At 50.3% G+C, this 15,540-nt stretch overlaps 1 protein-coding gene across 1 annotated transcript; it reads left to right on the forward strand.

Moving 5' to 3' along the window:
* Positions 1-473: 473 nt before the first annotated feature.
* Positions 474-2,674, forward strand: MRPS23 (mitochondrial ribosomal protein S23). Its single transcript, XM_051636088.1, has 5 exons — positions 474-586; positions 735-902; positions 1,152-1,229; positions 1,344-1,467; positions 2,253-2,674. The coding sequence occupies exons 1-5, from the start codon at positions 543-545 to the stop codon at positions 2,400-2,402; spliced, it is 564 nt and encodes a 187-aa protein (XP_051492048.1). The 5' UTR covers positions 474-542; the 3' UTR covers positions 2,403-2,674.
* The last annotated feature ends 12,866 nt before the right edge of the window (positions 2,675-15,540 follow it).

Here is a 15,540-nt window from a genome sequence, read left to right on the forward strand (position 1 = left end):
GCTGTCAGGGGTGACAGCTGTAACGGGGTGACGGCTGTAAGGGGTGACTGACACCTGTAAGGGGGTGACAGCTGTAGCGGGGTGACAGCTGTCAGGGGTGACAGCCGCTGCCCCCGCAGCCGGGCTCATCCACCCCCCGGTTTCCCGCAGCCCCGACGGGGCTCTTCAGGGAAGCACAGCCGGTGTCACGGCGTTCCAGGGCCCGCGCCGAGGAGGACCTGCTGTTTCAGGCCGGCGGGGAGCGGGGCGGACCCCCCTGCTGGGGACGCTGCGGGGACAGGTCCGGGCTGGGGAGTCCCCATCCCCTCGGCATGGGCACAGAGGGGAGCCCAGCCCTGGGAGGAACGGGCTCCCGCTCCGTTCCCCTCACCCTGCCCGGAATTCCAGCCAGGAGCGGCCGGGGGCGCTGGCCCTTTAAATGGCGGGGCGGGCGCGCTCGGGCTGGCGCCGCCTCCCGCCCCGCCCTCCGGGCCGTTTCCGCTTCCGGGCGGGGGCACGGCCCGTTGCTAGGGTGGCGGCGTTGCTAAGGGGGGCCCGGCCGCATGGCGGGCAATCGCATCCAGAAGATAGGGAGCGTGTTCAGCCGGTGAGGACGGCGGGCGCGGGGTCCCCCGGGAGGGAGGCAGGCGGGAGGAGGAGGAGGAGGATGAAGACCGGGGCAGTGCGGGCGTCCCTTGAGCTCTTCCCGGCCCTCCTATTAACCACCCCCCGCCGCCGCTCCTCTCTCCCGGCAGGACCCGCAACCTGCTCCGCATCGGGGTGATCGAGAAGCCGCTGTGGTTCGACGTCTATGCCGCTTTCCCCCCGCTGAGGGAGCCCGTCTACCGGCGGCCGCGGCCGCGCTACGGCAAGGTGAAGGATGTCGTCCCGCCCGTCTTCTACGCGGAGGACGAAGTGCGAGCGTAAGTCCCGCGTTCTCCCTCCCCGAGCGGCCGCCGAGGGCTGCCGGAGCTCCGCCGGGCACCGAGACCTTCCCCTGCCCCGTCCCGGGGGGCGGCTCAGCCCCCCTCGTGGCCCTGCTCCTTCCAGCAGCGTTTCCCCTGCTCGTTTATATGGCAGAAAACCGGCACTGCACGTTTCTACCCACCCCCCCCTTTATCGACCCCTTTCTGGTGGCTTGAAAAACTGAACTCTTTCTCTTTCACGAATAGGAAATTTTACAGAATTTATGGCACTGGCCCAAGGCCTTTCGACCTGTCACAGCCAAACTACAAATCTACTTGCCAGAGGTCAGATTTACTTATAAATAAGCTACGAGTGTTTCTGAGACCTGCTCCTTTTCCTTCTGGAGTCACAGAAGGAAAAGGAGTGAGAGTAAAAAAAATAACAATCTTGAAATCCAGGTTTGTTGAAAAATTCTATGAACTGAAAGAAGAAGGAAAAATTGAAGAAGAAAAATTGTTTGAAGAAACAGGAAAAGCCCTTTTAGCCAGTGGGGTAATTTTACAGAGAAGAGGAGTAGATAAAGTAAGTATTAAATATCCACAGAATTTCTTGGCCAATGCATTCAGAAAACTTCCCCACCAGGCCCTTAATGCTGAGTTGGCCCAAAGTGAATTCTCAGCAAGAGGTTCATGCTCCTGATGGTTGTAATAAAAAGTCTTTGCTGTGTGGGTTGAACTTTCTGTGTAGTAATGAAGGTGACTGACTGAGGTTAAGGCACTTCATGTGGGACAGAGAGAGAAGCACTTGTTTTGGTGAGGAAAGATTTCTGGAATGTGGTTGCTCTGTCAGGGTTGGAAATCTTTACCCTGTTCATGACTGACTGTAATTTCTTCTGAGGATGCTGTCCTTTTGGTTGAACACCCTCAAAAGGGGGAGGAGCTGTTTGTAACAACTGCAGTTTTAAACTTTGTTAGCAAAACTAATTTATGTTCTCCTGTGCAATATGCTTTCTGTTCTCATCATCATCCTCTTCTATCTGACTGAGCACCCCTAGAGCTTTCCCCAGTGAAAGGGGCTGAAGAGGAAGAGAAATTGGTTCTGCCCTAAGTGCCCTGGGCCATGAGCATGTGAAAAGATGACATCACCAACACATTTTCATCTTTTAGCTTGAGGCCAGGAGGCTCATTTTGAATGTCTTGCCCTGGTGATACCCTGTTGTACCTTCACAATAATCTAAGCATCAATGGGAATTTTTCCTTCAGCTTTTTTTGGATGTACAAGCTGGGCCTGCTGCTTTCTGTGGCTGCCTTCAGCTGCTCTTCAACAGGTGCTTTTTATGACCTTGTTCTTGGTGATTGTAACTGCAGGGAGCACAACAGGATCACCAGGGTGTTGGAACCAGGGATTCTGTCTTGCACCAGCAGCTCCAAACTGTGTTGGAAGAGATACAGGAGAAGAAGAAGGATCAGGAGGAGCAGACACCTGAGCTGGCAGAAAGGCAGAAGGAAAATCCCTGACCCTCCTGACAGCCATGCTGGTGTCCTGGGACACTGCAGGGTGTTCCCTGGCCCTGCAGTCACTGCTCAGAAGCCAAAGTTTCTGCCTCCACAACCTCATGGTGAGGAGACATTTTCTTAGGGGGAATAAGCCTCAGTGATCCAGCTCTAGTGCCTTCCCTGGTGGTGTGTGGGGCACTCCTTCCATCTCCCCATTAATACAATTGGAGTTATTCCCCTTTTCAAACAAGTATGAAAATGGAAAAATTAAAGAATTTATTTAAAAATGGCAAGTCCTGTCTCTTCAGGTGTCTTATTTGCAGTTTTAAAGATGTTTCTCCTTGCATCTGGTGGTGCAGGCCTTGTGACAGTCCTGCTGGGGAAATGGCAGAGCCCACCTGCCTGGGGGCTTTTTTCTTTTTTGTTTGGGGTTTCTCTTTGTATCTTTCCCCTTTGTTTGTGTTTCTTTCCCCTTCGTGTGGGTTTTCCCTTTTTTGGTGTGTTGTTTTTCTTTTTACAAAGCCAAGCCACCACCACAAGCTACCAGGTGTCAGTCAGGCCAGACCAGTCTTCTCTCCCCCTCCTTGTCTGGCTTTTCCCCACAAGGAAAAGAGGGAATTTATTTCCCTTTGGTCTGTACCTCCCTCCCCCAGACACATCCCTCACGGTGCAGTTCAGTGATGCTGCTGTGAGAAAACTCTTACAAATCTCTTGTGTGGTGGCAAAAAGAAGGATTAAAAGTGGTTGGATTTTGTGGTTGATTCTCTTCTTGGTAGCAGAGCTGTTACTGAGCTGCCCTCACTGGGAATCTGGCAGCTGGGGGGTGAGTTTCCCTCCTCCTGCCCAATTTTCTTCCTTGAGCCAAACAATTGTCACCAGCCCAAGGGCAGGGAGCCCAACACCTGCATGTCTCCCATGCTGCACCTTTGTGTCTTTGCTTTCTGTGGCTTTTTAGAGGGGAAAAAAAAATATTTTCAGCACCTTCTGTGTTTTGAACTGTTGATGATGCTGTTGGCTTGCCAGAAGTTGCAAGTGGAAATAAATTTGGAAGGACAAGGGCTGTGAAGTCGCAGTAACACATGAGAGTTTTCTCCCTTCACAGCTCAGTGGTCTGTTTGTTGGCACTTCTCTAAAAAACTGCCAACATCACTTGAGGAGCCTTTATCTCCCTCATCTGCTGTAACTGGCTTCATCCTTGCATCTTTACTGAGCTTGGCTCTCCCTTCAGTTCTCTGAAGCATATTGAGCAAAACCATCTTAAATTTAGAACACAGAGCCCTGGGTGAGTTCCTGAGCAGGCAAGAAGAAAGTTGGAATTAATTTTCTTCTTTATTTTGTGCTGGGGAAAAGTCCCTGGTGTGTGTCTCTGGGCAGAGCAGCCCCAGCTGAACTGGCTGCTCTGTAACGAGCTGAGGTGGGATTTACTCCCAGGTGAAGCTGCAGTCTGAGGAGTGGCAGCCCAGAGACTCCTCATGCTTTTTATTCTGCATCTGAAATGACTGTCCAGCTCTTTTCACTGTTAGTTCTCGTGACCACACGTGGAGGGTTTGTTGCAGCTTGCTTCTCTGTGCAAACCTGGTGTGCCCAAGAAGCTAGACAAGGAGTTGGAGAGAAGAAACTTGGCTTGGTGCAGCCTGGAGGGTGTCCTTGTGCTACGTGCTTTGCCCGACTCCTGGATAAAGCAGCAAGGAATCTCACTGACGTGCATGTGCTGCTGCTCTGAAGGTATGTGGCCAAACTGGAGGGAAAACTGGGGAATAGAGAAGTGGGGGAGGCTGGGAGCCCTCATGTGGTGTAGTGCTGGGAATTGTTGCATGGAAGCTCGTGGAGCAGAGCCAGGCTTGTGGATGTGTCCAGCCGAGTGGCTCTGGATGAAGAAGCAGTTCAGGGTTGTTTAGTTTGGAGCAGAGAAGGCTGAAGGGAGACCTCATTGCCCTCTACAACTACCTGAAAGAAGGTTGTAGGGAGGTGGGTGTTGGACTCTGCTCCCCAGTAATAACAGGACTAGAGGAAATGGCCTGAAGTTGCACCAGGGGAGGCTTAGACTTGATATTAGCAAGGATTTCTTAACCATAACAGTGGTCAGGCACTGGAAGGTGCTGCCCAGGAAGGTGATTGAGTCACCATCTCTGGAGGTGTTCAAAGCTGTGTAGATTTGGGACTTTAGGACATGCTCTACTGGCCAAGGTCTTATTTTTTCTTTTCCTTTTTTTGGTGGATGGTTTGACTCTGTGATCTTAGAGGTCCTTTCCATTCATGAGAATTCTGTGATTCTGGAATGTTCTTGGGTGCTGTGGCTTTGTTACAGCTGGTGTGTAATGGGGAAGCTCAAGAAGTAAATCACATCAGCTGAAGTGTTTGGTGCAATTAGGAGAAAAGACAATTAAGAGCAGAGGTCTGTGTTTGCTGGATGCATTTGTGGGGCTGGGATTGAAATGCCCATCACCTGAGAGAGGAACTCAGCCACTTCTAATTAAAGGTCTGAGCCAGGGCCTGGGGTGAGCGAGCTATTATTTATCAAGCATTTATCCTTCAGCTTTGCAGGAGGAGGGTTGGGAATGACCTGGGGCCGTGGAGGATTTTGCCCCTTGGCTCTCCCCACAGCTTTCACCTCCTTGCAATCTTACACCCCATTACAGAGCAGCAATATGACCTTTTCTGGGCTAAATTGCTGACCTCCTTCCTCCTGCAAGATAAGCAGAGTGTGTAGTTCCTCTCTCAGATTGTCAGGCTATTTTTAAGTGACAATAAATGCCAAAGTATCAGTTACAAGGTTCTTTACTCCTTGAGGCATCAAAAACACAATTGCAGGAGGCTGGTGACCTCTTCTACAGCTCTGAAAGCCAGCCTGAAGGGTTTCCCAAGGTAAATTCCTGACGTTTTTAGGAAGTTTTAGGGGGAAGAACTCCACCTGCTCTCTAGCAGGTTGCCCACGTGGCAGAGCTGTGCACAGGAACTCTGTGGTAGCACATCTCTGACCATGCTTTGGCAGATTATCTGTTGTGATGTATTGAGGGAACTTAGGCTATAATAGGATCAGGTATTATCTTTGGAGCAGCCAAAATAATTCATCAGCTTTGCCAGAAAACCAGATCTGACCCTGCCAATGCCAAGCTTCAGCGAGGCAGGTAATAAAGCATTTGATGTTTTAAAAATGTGGTTCCAAGTAAGATACTAAAATGTTGGCACATCCCTGTTGTGTTCCTCTGTGCTTTGCCTCTGCGTGCACACACACACACACACACATTAAAGTCTTCAAATCTGCCCCACTTTGAGCTTTGGAATACTCCAGAAATCTGTATCTGTTAGGATCTGAGCTGGAATTTATTGTGGTTTTACACTTGCCTTATTATACCAGACCTGATAAAAGTTAAGCTGAGATCTGTCAGAGAGCACAATGGCCTTTGTGACCCAGGGGTGGGCCAGTCTCATTGCTGGGCAGTTGCCTTCTTTGTGTCACCTGAATTTTGGAAGTTTTACCTGGGAGGATTGCCAGCTCTCCTGCTGCTTTTGGGGGGCCACCCCACGATGGGGCTCTGCTGCTGCCCTTCCCTGGGGCTGTTGGTGTGGCCAGGAGGACAATCCAGGTGTTTTGTTGGGGAAAAAATGTGTGTGGCATTGGAGTGGTGCAGGATGTGAGTGTTGAATTTCCACCCTGGGAGCAGGGGTGGCACCCGGGGGAGCTTCTGCTTTTGGGGCAAAACCTCAGCAGTCTTGGTTCCTGCCATCTGCCCAGTTTCGTTTGTAAATTAACACTTTTGTAACAGATTGGGATTGGTGCTTTTGGTGGTGTTTTGCTTCTGCAGCACCAGAAGTGCCCATGGAATGGCAATTCCCAGCCCAACGGATCTGGGATGAGCAGGATGCAGGGCAGGAGGAGGGAACAGCGGGAGGGTCGGAGCATCCCACGAGAAGAGCAGTTTGAGCCTTCTCCCCTGGGCTGGGAAATTGAAATCTTCCTGGGACGTGGCAGGGATTTGGGATGTCCCCCTGCTGCTTCGAGACCCAGAGCACCAGTGGTTCTGGGGAGGGGACCCCCAGGAGCCCTGGCTCAGCTGTCCTTGGCTCACTCCCTCTCCCTGGGCTGCTGCTGCCTCTGTGCATATTGCAAGCTCATTCTGATGTGCACTAATGCTATTATCCTCCAGAAATTGAAATCAAGTCTGAACCTATAATGTTTCACTGGGAGGGAATTGGGGTTATATATTCCTGTGTACAGCAGCATTCTATTTCAGTCATAGCATTTAATTATGATTGGTGTGTTAGTGCCCACCAGAGCATAACAAATTGTCATTATGTTATTCTGCTGAGTCTAATTTAATTGGCAAGTTGTCACAAAAGCAATTATCCATCATTTATTTTGTTGCCATAACCACATCTTGGAGAGCACCTGCTGTCTGAAGTGGAAAGGCTCTGCAGTCTCTTGGTCCTGGATTTCTTCCACTTGCCTGACACAAAGACACCATTTCCTCCTCTTATTTAAAAATATGTTTCTCATTTCCCAGCCTGGGCTCGTGCTCAAGACTGGGAATGCTGGAGGAGATGCACTGTGTGACCTGTCAGAGCATCCTGGGGCTGGTGGGGGTTAGGAAGACTTGTCCCTTTCAGAGACCTTGGATCCAGCCTGGCTCTGTGGCTGTGAGCTGAGCTCAGATGTGTATATCATGGACCCTGCCTGTGTCCTTACTTCTGGAATGTCTGGAATGTCAGGATGAAATAAGGAGTGAAAGAGAAGTTGGAAGGAGAAGAGATTCTGATGGTTTATTTCAGTGTCTAAATATAGGAAGGTGGGAAGGAGTGTACACAGAGAGCTGCAGAAGGGCTTTGTGGGCTCTGCCCTGAGCCCCTGAGCCTGGTGGGACCCAGGACCACACGGGGCACCCACCTCTGCTCCCCACCTGCTCCCAGAGCCACCCAAACCCTTGCCCAAGGTGCTGCCACACAGGCCAGGGCTCTGCAAGGAGCAGGTTTCAGATAAGGTATCTGGGTTCCTGTAAAGATTAGGCAGCAGGTGAAGGAAGATTAGTGGTTTCTTACAATCTAGCAGGCAAAGCAGTATCATATCTCCCAGGATCAACCTAAACCTCCAGCTTTCCTCCTTCCTGCCATAGTGGGTGGCTCTGGCCTATTAACTTCTTAGGATTTTGGGATACCATCACCAAAATCTGCAAGGCAGATGCAAGTGAGCTCAAAGTCCGTGACTCACTCTGATAAATGGGTAAATAAATGCAAATGGTTTGATGTCTGTATTTCTTTCAGTTACTCCCCTCTCCACCCCATCTGTAATCTCTCCCCCTCTGGTAGTTCTGATTAGCTGCTAATGAGGAAAGATGATTTTGGAGTTAAAGCACAGAGAGAGGGTTTGTTCCTCTGTTTTATTTCCCCTTCCATGCCTTGATTTCCCCATCTGTAAGCCAAGATACTGTTTATTTTGCAAAGTCAAATTAACAAATACTTGCAAAGCTACCTCCTTCAAAGGGAGGGTACAGCAACTTGAAAAGGAAGGTTAAACCTAAGGAATTGTAACTCTTCCCTCCTGGTGTCCCCACTGGGACCAGTGCTGAGTGCCATCTGTCTCGTTTCCCAGCAGCTCAAGCCTCTCCTTGGCCAAGCTCTTCACCTCGTGTTCTCCAGGAGAGGGAGGCTTGGAGGTCTGGAAGGTGTCTGGGTGTCACTCATTCAACACCAGCCACTTCCCAGGTTTTCCTTTGGTGATGGAAGAGATCATCAAAAGCCAAGGCTTGCAGGGAGGGCTGTGATCAGATTTGCTGCACTCTGGGATCTTCTGAAGGAGCCCCGTGCTCAAGGGCCAGAACTATCCAGCCTCCCTCCCACCACCCCTTTGCATCCTCAGAGCACTTGTTTCAATGAATTTTACTCTCGTTTCCCTCTTGGTGCCACTTTTGCTTCTCCCACCACTAGAGTCCCCACAACAGGAGCAGGAGAAATGGAGCTGCTGGCAAAGATCCCTCCTCTGCTCTTCTTATCTGTTGGATTTGTCTTCCATTATTTCTCTTCCCCCTTTGGCTGGTGTCCAGAGAAGCCCCAGGAGAGCAGAGCTGGGTGTCCTGGGGTAGAGCAAAGCCCTTGAACTCAGGCCATGGCTCTGGCAGAGCTTGGGGTGGGTGCAGGGCGAGAAGCTGCTCGTTGCTGTGGCAGATATTTATGTGGCTGATGGATGAGTGAGATTCCTGCGGCCGGAGGAGGGATCATGAAGCTGCCAAGCATGATAAATAACTCATCATAATGTGTTACTTAGCAAATTATAATGAAAAGCAGAAAACACAGGGAGGGGAGCATACCCATAGAGCCCCCAGTTGGCAAGTTATGGACTGTTTAGAGCCAGGAAGTGGATATTTAAGAGGGTTTTGGAATTTTCACAGCTTCCCCTACAGATAAATCACCTTCTGCAGATGTGTTTATTGGGTGCCCTGCTGCTGCATTTGATCCCAAGGGACAAAATCCCTCCAAGAGCTGTGAAGAGGCTGGCAAACACCTTGCTGCTGGGCTGCTGGTTTGGGTGCAGTCGGCCTGGGAGTTGCATCTGCCTACTGGCTGGTGCAAGGAAGGTTGCAAGGGTGCTGCCAGGGGGTTTAGTCCTGCTCCTGTACTCCCCAGAGTCCATGAGGACTCACCTGAGGCATCCCCAGAGCTCGTGCTGGTGGATGGGCTGGGCAGAAGGTGCTGCGATGAGAGGCAAGAGCATCAAACTTGGTCTAGATGCTGGGATACAGAGCTCCTCACTTAGCTTCTCTTTTATTGTATTAAAGGTGCATTGTTGTTGCCTGCAAGATTAGAAGGTGGGTGTTTTGTGGTTTTTTCGAAACCCCCTTAATCCCCTGGCAGGCAGGATGGGTGACAGCCCCAAACGGGTGTGTTTGAGCTCAGAGCTGGGCAGGCAGGATTTGCCTCCTCCCGTCCATCAGTGTGCACCTCTGAAGCAGCTGGGTCTGTGTCTGTGTGAGAAAAAGGAAGGTTTTGTTCTTCTTCGGGCTCGCTGCGGCTTTGTGGGTTCACCACCCCCACCCCAGCCTGGTCCAGCTCCTCTCCCGTGGCCTGGGGTGCTCAGCAGGGCCGGTGGGCTCAGCAGCAGTGGGGGCACCAGGTGGTGCTGCCTGCTCACAGCTCAGTGCTGCCGAAGCGGGAATAGCGAGAAGGTTTTTACCTCTTTTTTTTCCTGGAGTTTAAAACTGTTTTTATTCGATTGCTCCCAGCTCCCACCCTGGGGGTGATGGTGATGCTGTTGAGAGGATTTCCCATGGCAATTCAGGATTCTCTCTCTGCCCTTTGCTGTTGAGATATTTAAACTTCTGTGGTCTAGAGGGGGAAAACATGTCTTTGTGTTCACGACCTCAGCAGGGCAGGGCTGCTGGCACAGACTGGGAGCATCCCAGTGGGAACTGGTCCATGGAGGACATCCCTGGCTGGGCTTTTCCTTGTGACTGCTGCCCTGGGGGGCTGCAGGGGTGGGAGTGATGCCAAACCCCTCCAGGGAGAGGAAGGCTCAGCATGGAGCCCCTGGATGGTGTCGGTGCCTTCAGTTGTACAGAGGAGGAGAAGATAAGGGGCTCGGAGAGAGCTTGACTGGGTGACTAAGATAAATGTACTGTACTACAGGAAATCGAAATGTGAAATAAAGATCTCAAACAAGTGAAATATTTAAAAAGATACAGAAGTTGGGGGCATGTGAGAGCCATTCTGAGAGAGCTGGCTCCCGCCGGGACGGTCCCTTATCAATCCATCACCCAGCCCAGCTGAATTTTATAAAAGATAATGGGGTGGAGGGAGAATGGAAATAGAAACTATCCATTACAGGAGGATGAATGACAGGTTCTCTGCTCAAAATAAGATCATAATTAACAGGAGAGAGACAGGAAGGATTCCACTCTCTGCTGCTGTTTGTTTTCCTCCCTGGCTCTGCAGGGCATGGTGGGCTCATGTGGGGTCTTGAGGGATCTGGTAGGGATGCACCCCCAGCACCCGCCAATGTTGCGGTGTTAGGAGTGGTGCTGGAAGGGAACTCAACCTACCCAAGGTGAAAACCTTCATTAACCAGTTGTAATACCTAAGAAATAGCTAAGAAAGAGGTGCCGTGGTGGTGTGACCACCTCTGGGTGAGCTGGGGCAGGCAGAGGTGTTCCTGCTGTGTGTCCCAGGCTGGGTCCTACCCTGGGCTGAACATCCTGTGCTTGAGAGCTTGTATTCTGCATCTCCTCTTTTTGCTGCCTCATGTGGCTTCTGCCACCTGTGACACCCCTGGGATTTTGCTGAATTGTAATCCAGTCTCTCCTGGGAAGGAACACAAGTTTGGTGTCTGTGTTGGGATCCAGTTCTCCACGTGCCTGCACTGTCCTTCCCACCATGGGTCCAGTGGCATTTTTATTCTTTTTGTGAATGTCTCCTTAGTGCCACTTTAGTGCTGCTTCTTGAGGTTCTTCCTGTGTGGTTTTATGATGGGGCCCTCTGAAAGAGCAGCTTAAAAAATTATCCATGCTTTTGAAGTTCCTTGGTGTAAACAAGGTTACTTGGTCTCCACCTTCTGCTGGCTCTTTATTTTCTCACCATGGGACCTTCAAAAATCTGAGACCACGGGCCCGTCCTGCTCCATGGGACATCTGGAGTGATTAGGAAAGTAAGTTGTGTCTTCATAATGTTGTATCAAACTTCATCTCCTTTTCTTGCTGCACTCCAGCCCCTGCTTGTTATTCCTTGTTTGAGTAAAGGATGAAATCCTCATCAACATCAGCAGGAGCTGGGTTTTGTTCTCTGTCTTTAAGGTGCCCTTCAAAACAGAAAAGCCCAAGTGAAAACCTTTCAGAACGTTTTTTCTTCTGGCTCATTTGATGTTGAAGCAGTGTTAGGAGCTACTACTGCTATTTAGGAATGTGAAATTGCAACACAAGTGGAGGAGTTTGTGAAGCACTTTGGGCTGCAATGAGAATAGATTGGCTGGATTTCAGTGCTGGGAGCTGGGAAATGGTGCTTGTCCCTGGGAAGCCTGACAGGGAACTTGTCTAGAGAGGCTAATGAAACTCTGGAGTGAAACCACAGGCTTGCCATGCTGGGAAGGAAATCATCCTCATTTGCTTGTTTAGTAACTTGTGACACATAATAATGTGAGAAGGGACATTTGAAAAAATACGTTGTGCCTGTTTTGAAACTGTCCTTCTCTGCGTGTACTGCACAAAGTGTGATCCCTGTGGCCAGAGGCTGTGGTCGGGCTCCTGGACCTGCTGCTGGTTTATTCAGCAACCCAGAGCAAGCTGAATCCTCTTTCTTCCTGAGGCTCTGCCTCTCCTGTTGAAATGCAGGAGTTTGGAGACTTGAGGCAGGTTCTAGAGAAGGTTGGGCCAATCCCTAAATTTAAAATAGAGCAGTCACAGGGGGGTCTGCCCATCAGGTGTTGTGTCAATACAAACCTGACTGTCTGCTTGTCACTGGGTCCAGCAGGTCATTGTGCAAAACTCTCATATTTCTCCATTCTTGAGATGGGGCTGCCTAAAAATGGTAAAGGAAATGGGGACATGGTTATTTCTTGTTACCTTCATCCCTGCCACCACCTGCTGTGTTGGGATGGGGTTTAGGACTGAAGCATCAGCACCAACGTGCTGAGGACTGGAGCCCTCCTGGCCGTGCTGCCCGGCAGCCCTCAGGCTTTGGAAACAAGGCAAACAAGAGTCTCCCCACCCCACACAGCAACTGCACCCCAACTCCTGCAGAACCTTTAGAAAAACCTTGGGATGTGTGAATCCAAGGCCCAGCCACGCTCCTGGGATGCGCAGCGGCATCGCTCGGGGTGCTGCGAGGGGGGGGATCGGTGCCAGCCCAGGTTTTGGGTCACCCCTACTTGGGTGCTTTGGTTCCCACACGTCACCTGCTGGGGTGGTGATGGCCTGGCCCTGCTGGCAGCCCCCGGGGGGCTGCAGCCCCCTCTGCCAGCCCTGCGAGCAGCCCCAGCTCCGCGCCAGATTGCCTTGTCCCTTCCCATGATCGTTAACTCCCTTTTTCCCCTCAGCAATCAAAAGCACTTTCGCTTCGTCCGGGTGGTCTTTTCCCATTTCGCTCTTTCCAGTCCCAGGACCCAGGGCAGTCACATCTCATCACGCCTTTTCTCAAGTCATTTGTACCTCCTGCTTTTTTTTTGTTCCTGCTGCCATCAATTCAGCCGCTGCCTCCCTGCCCTGCTCCGCTCCCTGCCCTGCTGAACCGCGGCTGCTTTGGAAATGGAACTCGGCTTTCAGAGCCCGGGCTGATGCAAATGCAAAGCCCCTGCAGCCCTGCTTCCCCAGCCTGTGCCCAGCACCTTTTCCATGCAGACGGGAGGGTGGTGCTCCCCAGTTTTTGGAGGGGAGGGTCAATAGCTTTAAAAAGCTTTGCCTGGAGAGACTGTCAAAAAGCAGATACTAATGTGGATTTTTAGGAGGGACCAGTTGGCTGCCGAGGAAGTGGAGACTGAAAAGATGCAGTAACACTGCTTTCCTGAAGGCATAGTAGTAATAATAATAACAACAACAAAAATGTATTCTTTCCTCCTTCCTTTCCTCTTTTCCTCCTCCTTCCTTTCCTCTTTTCCTCCTCCTTCCTTTCCTCTTTTCCTCCTCCTTCCTTTCCTCTTTTCCTCCTCCTTCCTTTCCTCTTTTCCTCCTCCTTCCTTTCCTCTTTTCCTCCTCCTTCCTTTCCTCTTGTTATTATAATAACAGGCAGCATCCTTTAGCCATCCAGGCTTTGAACCGTTCCCACTCATGGTGTTCTGCTCCTGCTCTTCTCTGGGCAAGGTGTCCCTGGTCACCCCCAGGCACTGAAGGTCTTCTCTGCCCTAGAGGGTCCATCGTGGTGCTCCCTGAGGCATGTCCATCCCCAGGAAGGGCACCTGGAGCCTCCCTGGCTCATGGCCCTCCCCACCCCTTCTGAGGTGCTGAGCTCTGTGCTAATTACAACAACAGCTCTGAGGTCCATATTAATTAAAACAACAGCTTTTTTGGTCCTTGGCTTGCCCAGGCTTCAACCTGGACTAGAAATCATGCAGCAGCAGATTTCAAATCACAGGATCACCTGCACTGTGCAGCAATTAAAAAAATAAATAGAAGGGTATGGAAATAAACCTTCACTTAATAGGAAACCCGTCCTGTCTCCATCGGACTGAGCACCAACTCAGCAAAACATTCTGTGTGATTAAATATCAGCTCACTTTGTGAGGGCTGAGGTACTTTGCTGAGTGAGGTTTTGCTCTTTCTGTTTTCCTTGGGCAGAAGAATTAAACTGGTGTTGGTATCACCTATTAATAAGGCAGCAAGCAGCCGAGGCAGGGCTCGTGCAGTGCAACAGAGCTCATCATTTCTCTATATATGAGCAATTAAGCTGCACCAGGAGGCCTCTGTCTTTATATCATCACCTAATGACAGTGGAAAAGTATTCAGGGGAAGGAGAGGGGGGGAAAAAAATCCCATCCATATTTAATTGGCAAAGTTATCACCTTCGCTTCAGAGCCCTAACTTACAGTCCTTCTGGCTGATTTCCAAGTCAGATCTATTTCCCCAGACTGGGAAGCACATAAAGTGTCCTTATATTATACTTCTGCAACAAAATGCCACGTGAAAGCTTGTGAACCTGCTCCCAACAGCAGGCAGTAACACACAGTCCCTTTTCTTTGCAGCAAATGAAGAGATCTTTGAGCTGTTAGATTCCTTTCATTTTTATTTATTTATTTTTTTTTAAAAAGGAAATTATTTGGGTTGTTATTATTATCACCCAGCCCCATACTTGCCTGTCAGATTGAATTTTTTATTGCACTAAAACAAAAAGCCATCTGGAGCTCCTCACATCCTGCTCTCAGTACTGGAGAGTGGCAGCCTGGCCCTTCTCTATGCAGCCTTTTCATTCCTCCCAAGGTCTTTTTGGGTTTTTTTTTAGTAAATTCTCCAGCCTGTTACTTTCATCTGTGTGTCCCCTTGGTCTCTCTGATTCCTGATGGTCTTCCCTGGGGCTCGGAACTGAGACTGTTTCTCTTTTCCTCCCTCCTCAGGGAAGGAGGCCAGTGATGGAGGCAGCTGGACCCTTGGGTTTTGTGACACACCCCGGGACTTTCCTGCTGCCTTTGGGTCTCTATGTCAGGGGTGTCTGATGGCTTGTTCTGAGGGTTCTCCCTGCAATGGAGGAGAGCTCTGGCACCTGCCAGCAGTGATGGTGAGGGACCTGGAACCGTGGTGGGAGAGAAGGTCTGGTCCCTGTTGGCTGACATTGGGAACGACTGCAGAAAAATCACCAGGAGAGTGGCCCTTTGCTGCTTGGCTTGACCTCCCAGCCCTTCTTAGCTTTGCAGTGCCTTTCACAGGGGATGTTGCCTCACCGTGCTCTGAAGAGACTGAGAGGGAAGAAAAGAGAAAAATAGAGGAGAAATATCAATAACTTCCATCTCCTCAAGCCCAGTAACCAGCCTTTGACACTTCTCTGCCACTTCAGCTTCACAAAGCCCCAGCTCTCTGAAGATTAATTGATGTAGGCCACTCAACCTATTTTCAAATCCCTTTCAGTTACATTTAAAACCTTCTGATTTTTTTTTTATTATTTTTTTTTATAAAGTCACCGAAGCTTTTTATGGATTCTCAGATGATTGTCCAGCTTGACAAATTGGATTCTTAAAGCTGGTTCTTTAAAGAAAAGGATGTGGTTTGACAAGACAAGAAACAGCTCATCTTTGAGACAGGGGGATAAATAACAAAAAAAATAATAAAATAAAATAAATCCCATTCTTTGAGTCGGGTGTTGCAGAATGGGTGTCTCACTTGTCACTGATAATCTTATCTGTCTGTGATGGGAAGGGACCTGCACAAAGGGTCCCTGACCAGGCTGGAGGGCTGGTGTGCCTCTGATTAATAGGACTGTCCAGCACGTGCAGAGCCTCAGGGAAGGTGATGAATACCATGAGATAGGAGCTCCAACCCTCTTTCCTCTGGGGGCACCTCCTGCCCTGCTGATGGGTTGACTCCTGCTTCCCGGTCCATGTGTGGAGTGGGTGGCAGGGTGGTGGCAGCTGGGCTGTCACCTCTGACTTGGGCTGAGCTTTGTAAGGTGATGTCACTCCCTGGTGCTGCCGTTGATGTTTCTGGTGTTTTTTTTATGGTCTGTGCTCAACACCTGCTTTCCACTTGCATCCAGGTAC

Source organism: Apus apus, chromosome 18 (assembly GCF_020740795.1).
Source record: "Apus apus isolate bApuApu2 chromosome 18, bApuApu2.pri.cur, whole genome shotgun sequence".
NCBI classification, from domain to species: Eukaryota; Metazoa; Chordata; class Aves; order Apodiformes; family Apodidae; genus Apus; species Apus apus.

Excerpts from the sequence above, each read along its gene's own strand:
- MRPS23 (XM_051636088.1), top strand. The coding sequence starts at position 543 with ATGGCGGGCAATCGCATCCAGAAGATAGGGAGCGTGTTCAGCCG. Across the intron at positions 587-734 it reads ATAGGGAGCGTGTTCAGCCG|GACCCGCAACCTGCTCCGCA; the intron begins GTGAGGACGGCG and ends CTCTCCCGGCAG. Across the intron at positions 1,230-1,343 it reads TACAAATCTACTTGCCAGAG|GTTTGTTGAAAAATTCTATG; the intron begins GTCAGATTTACT and ends CTTGAAATCCAG.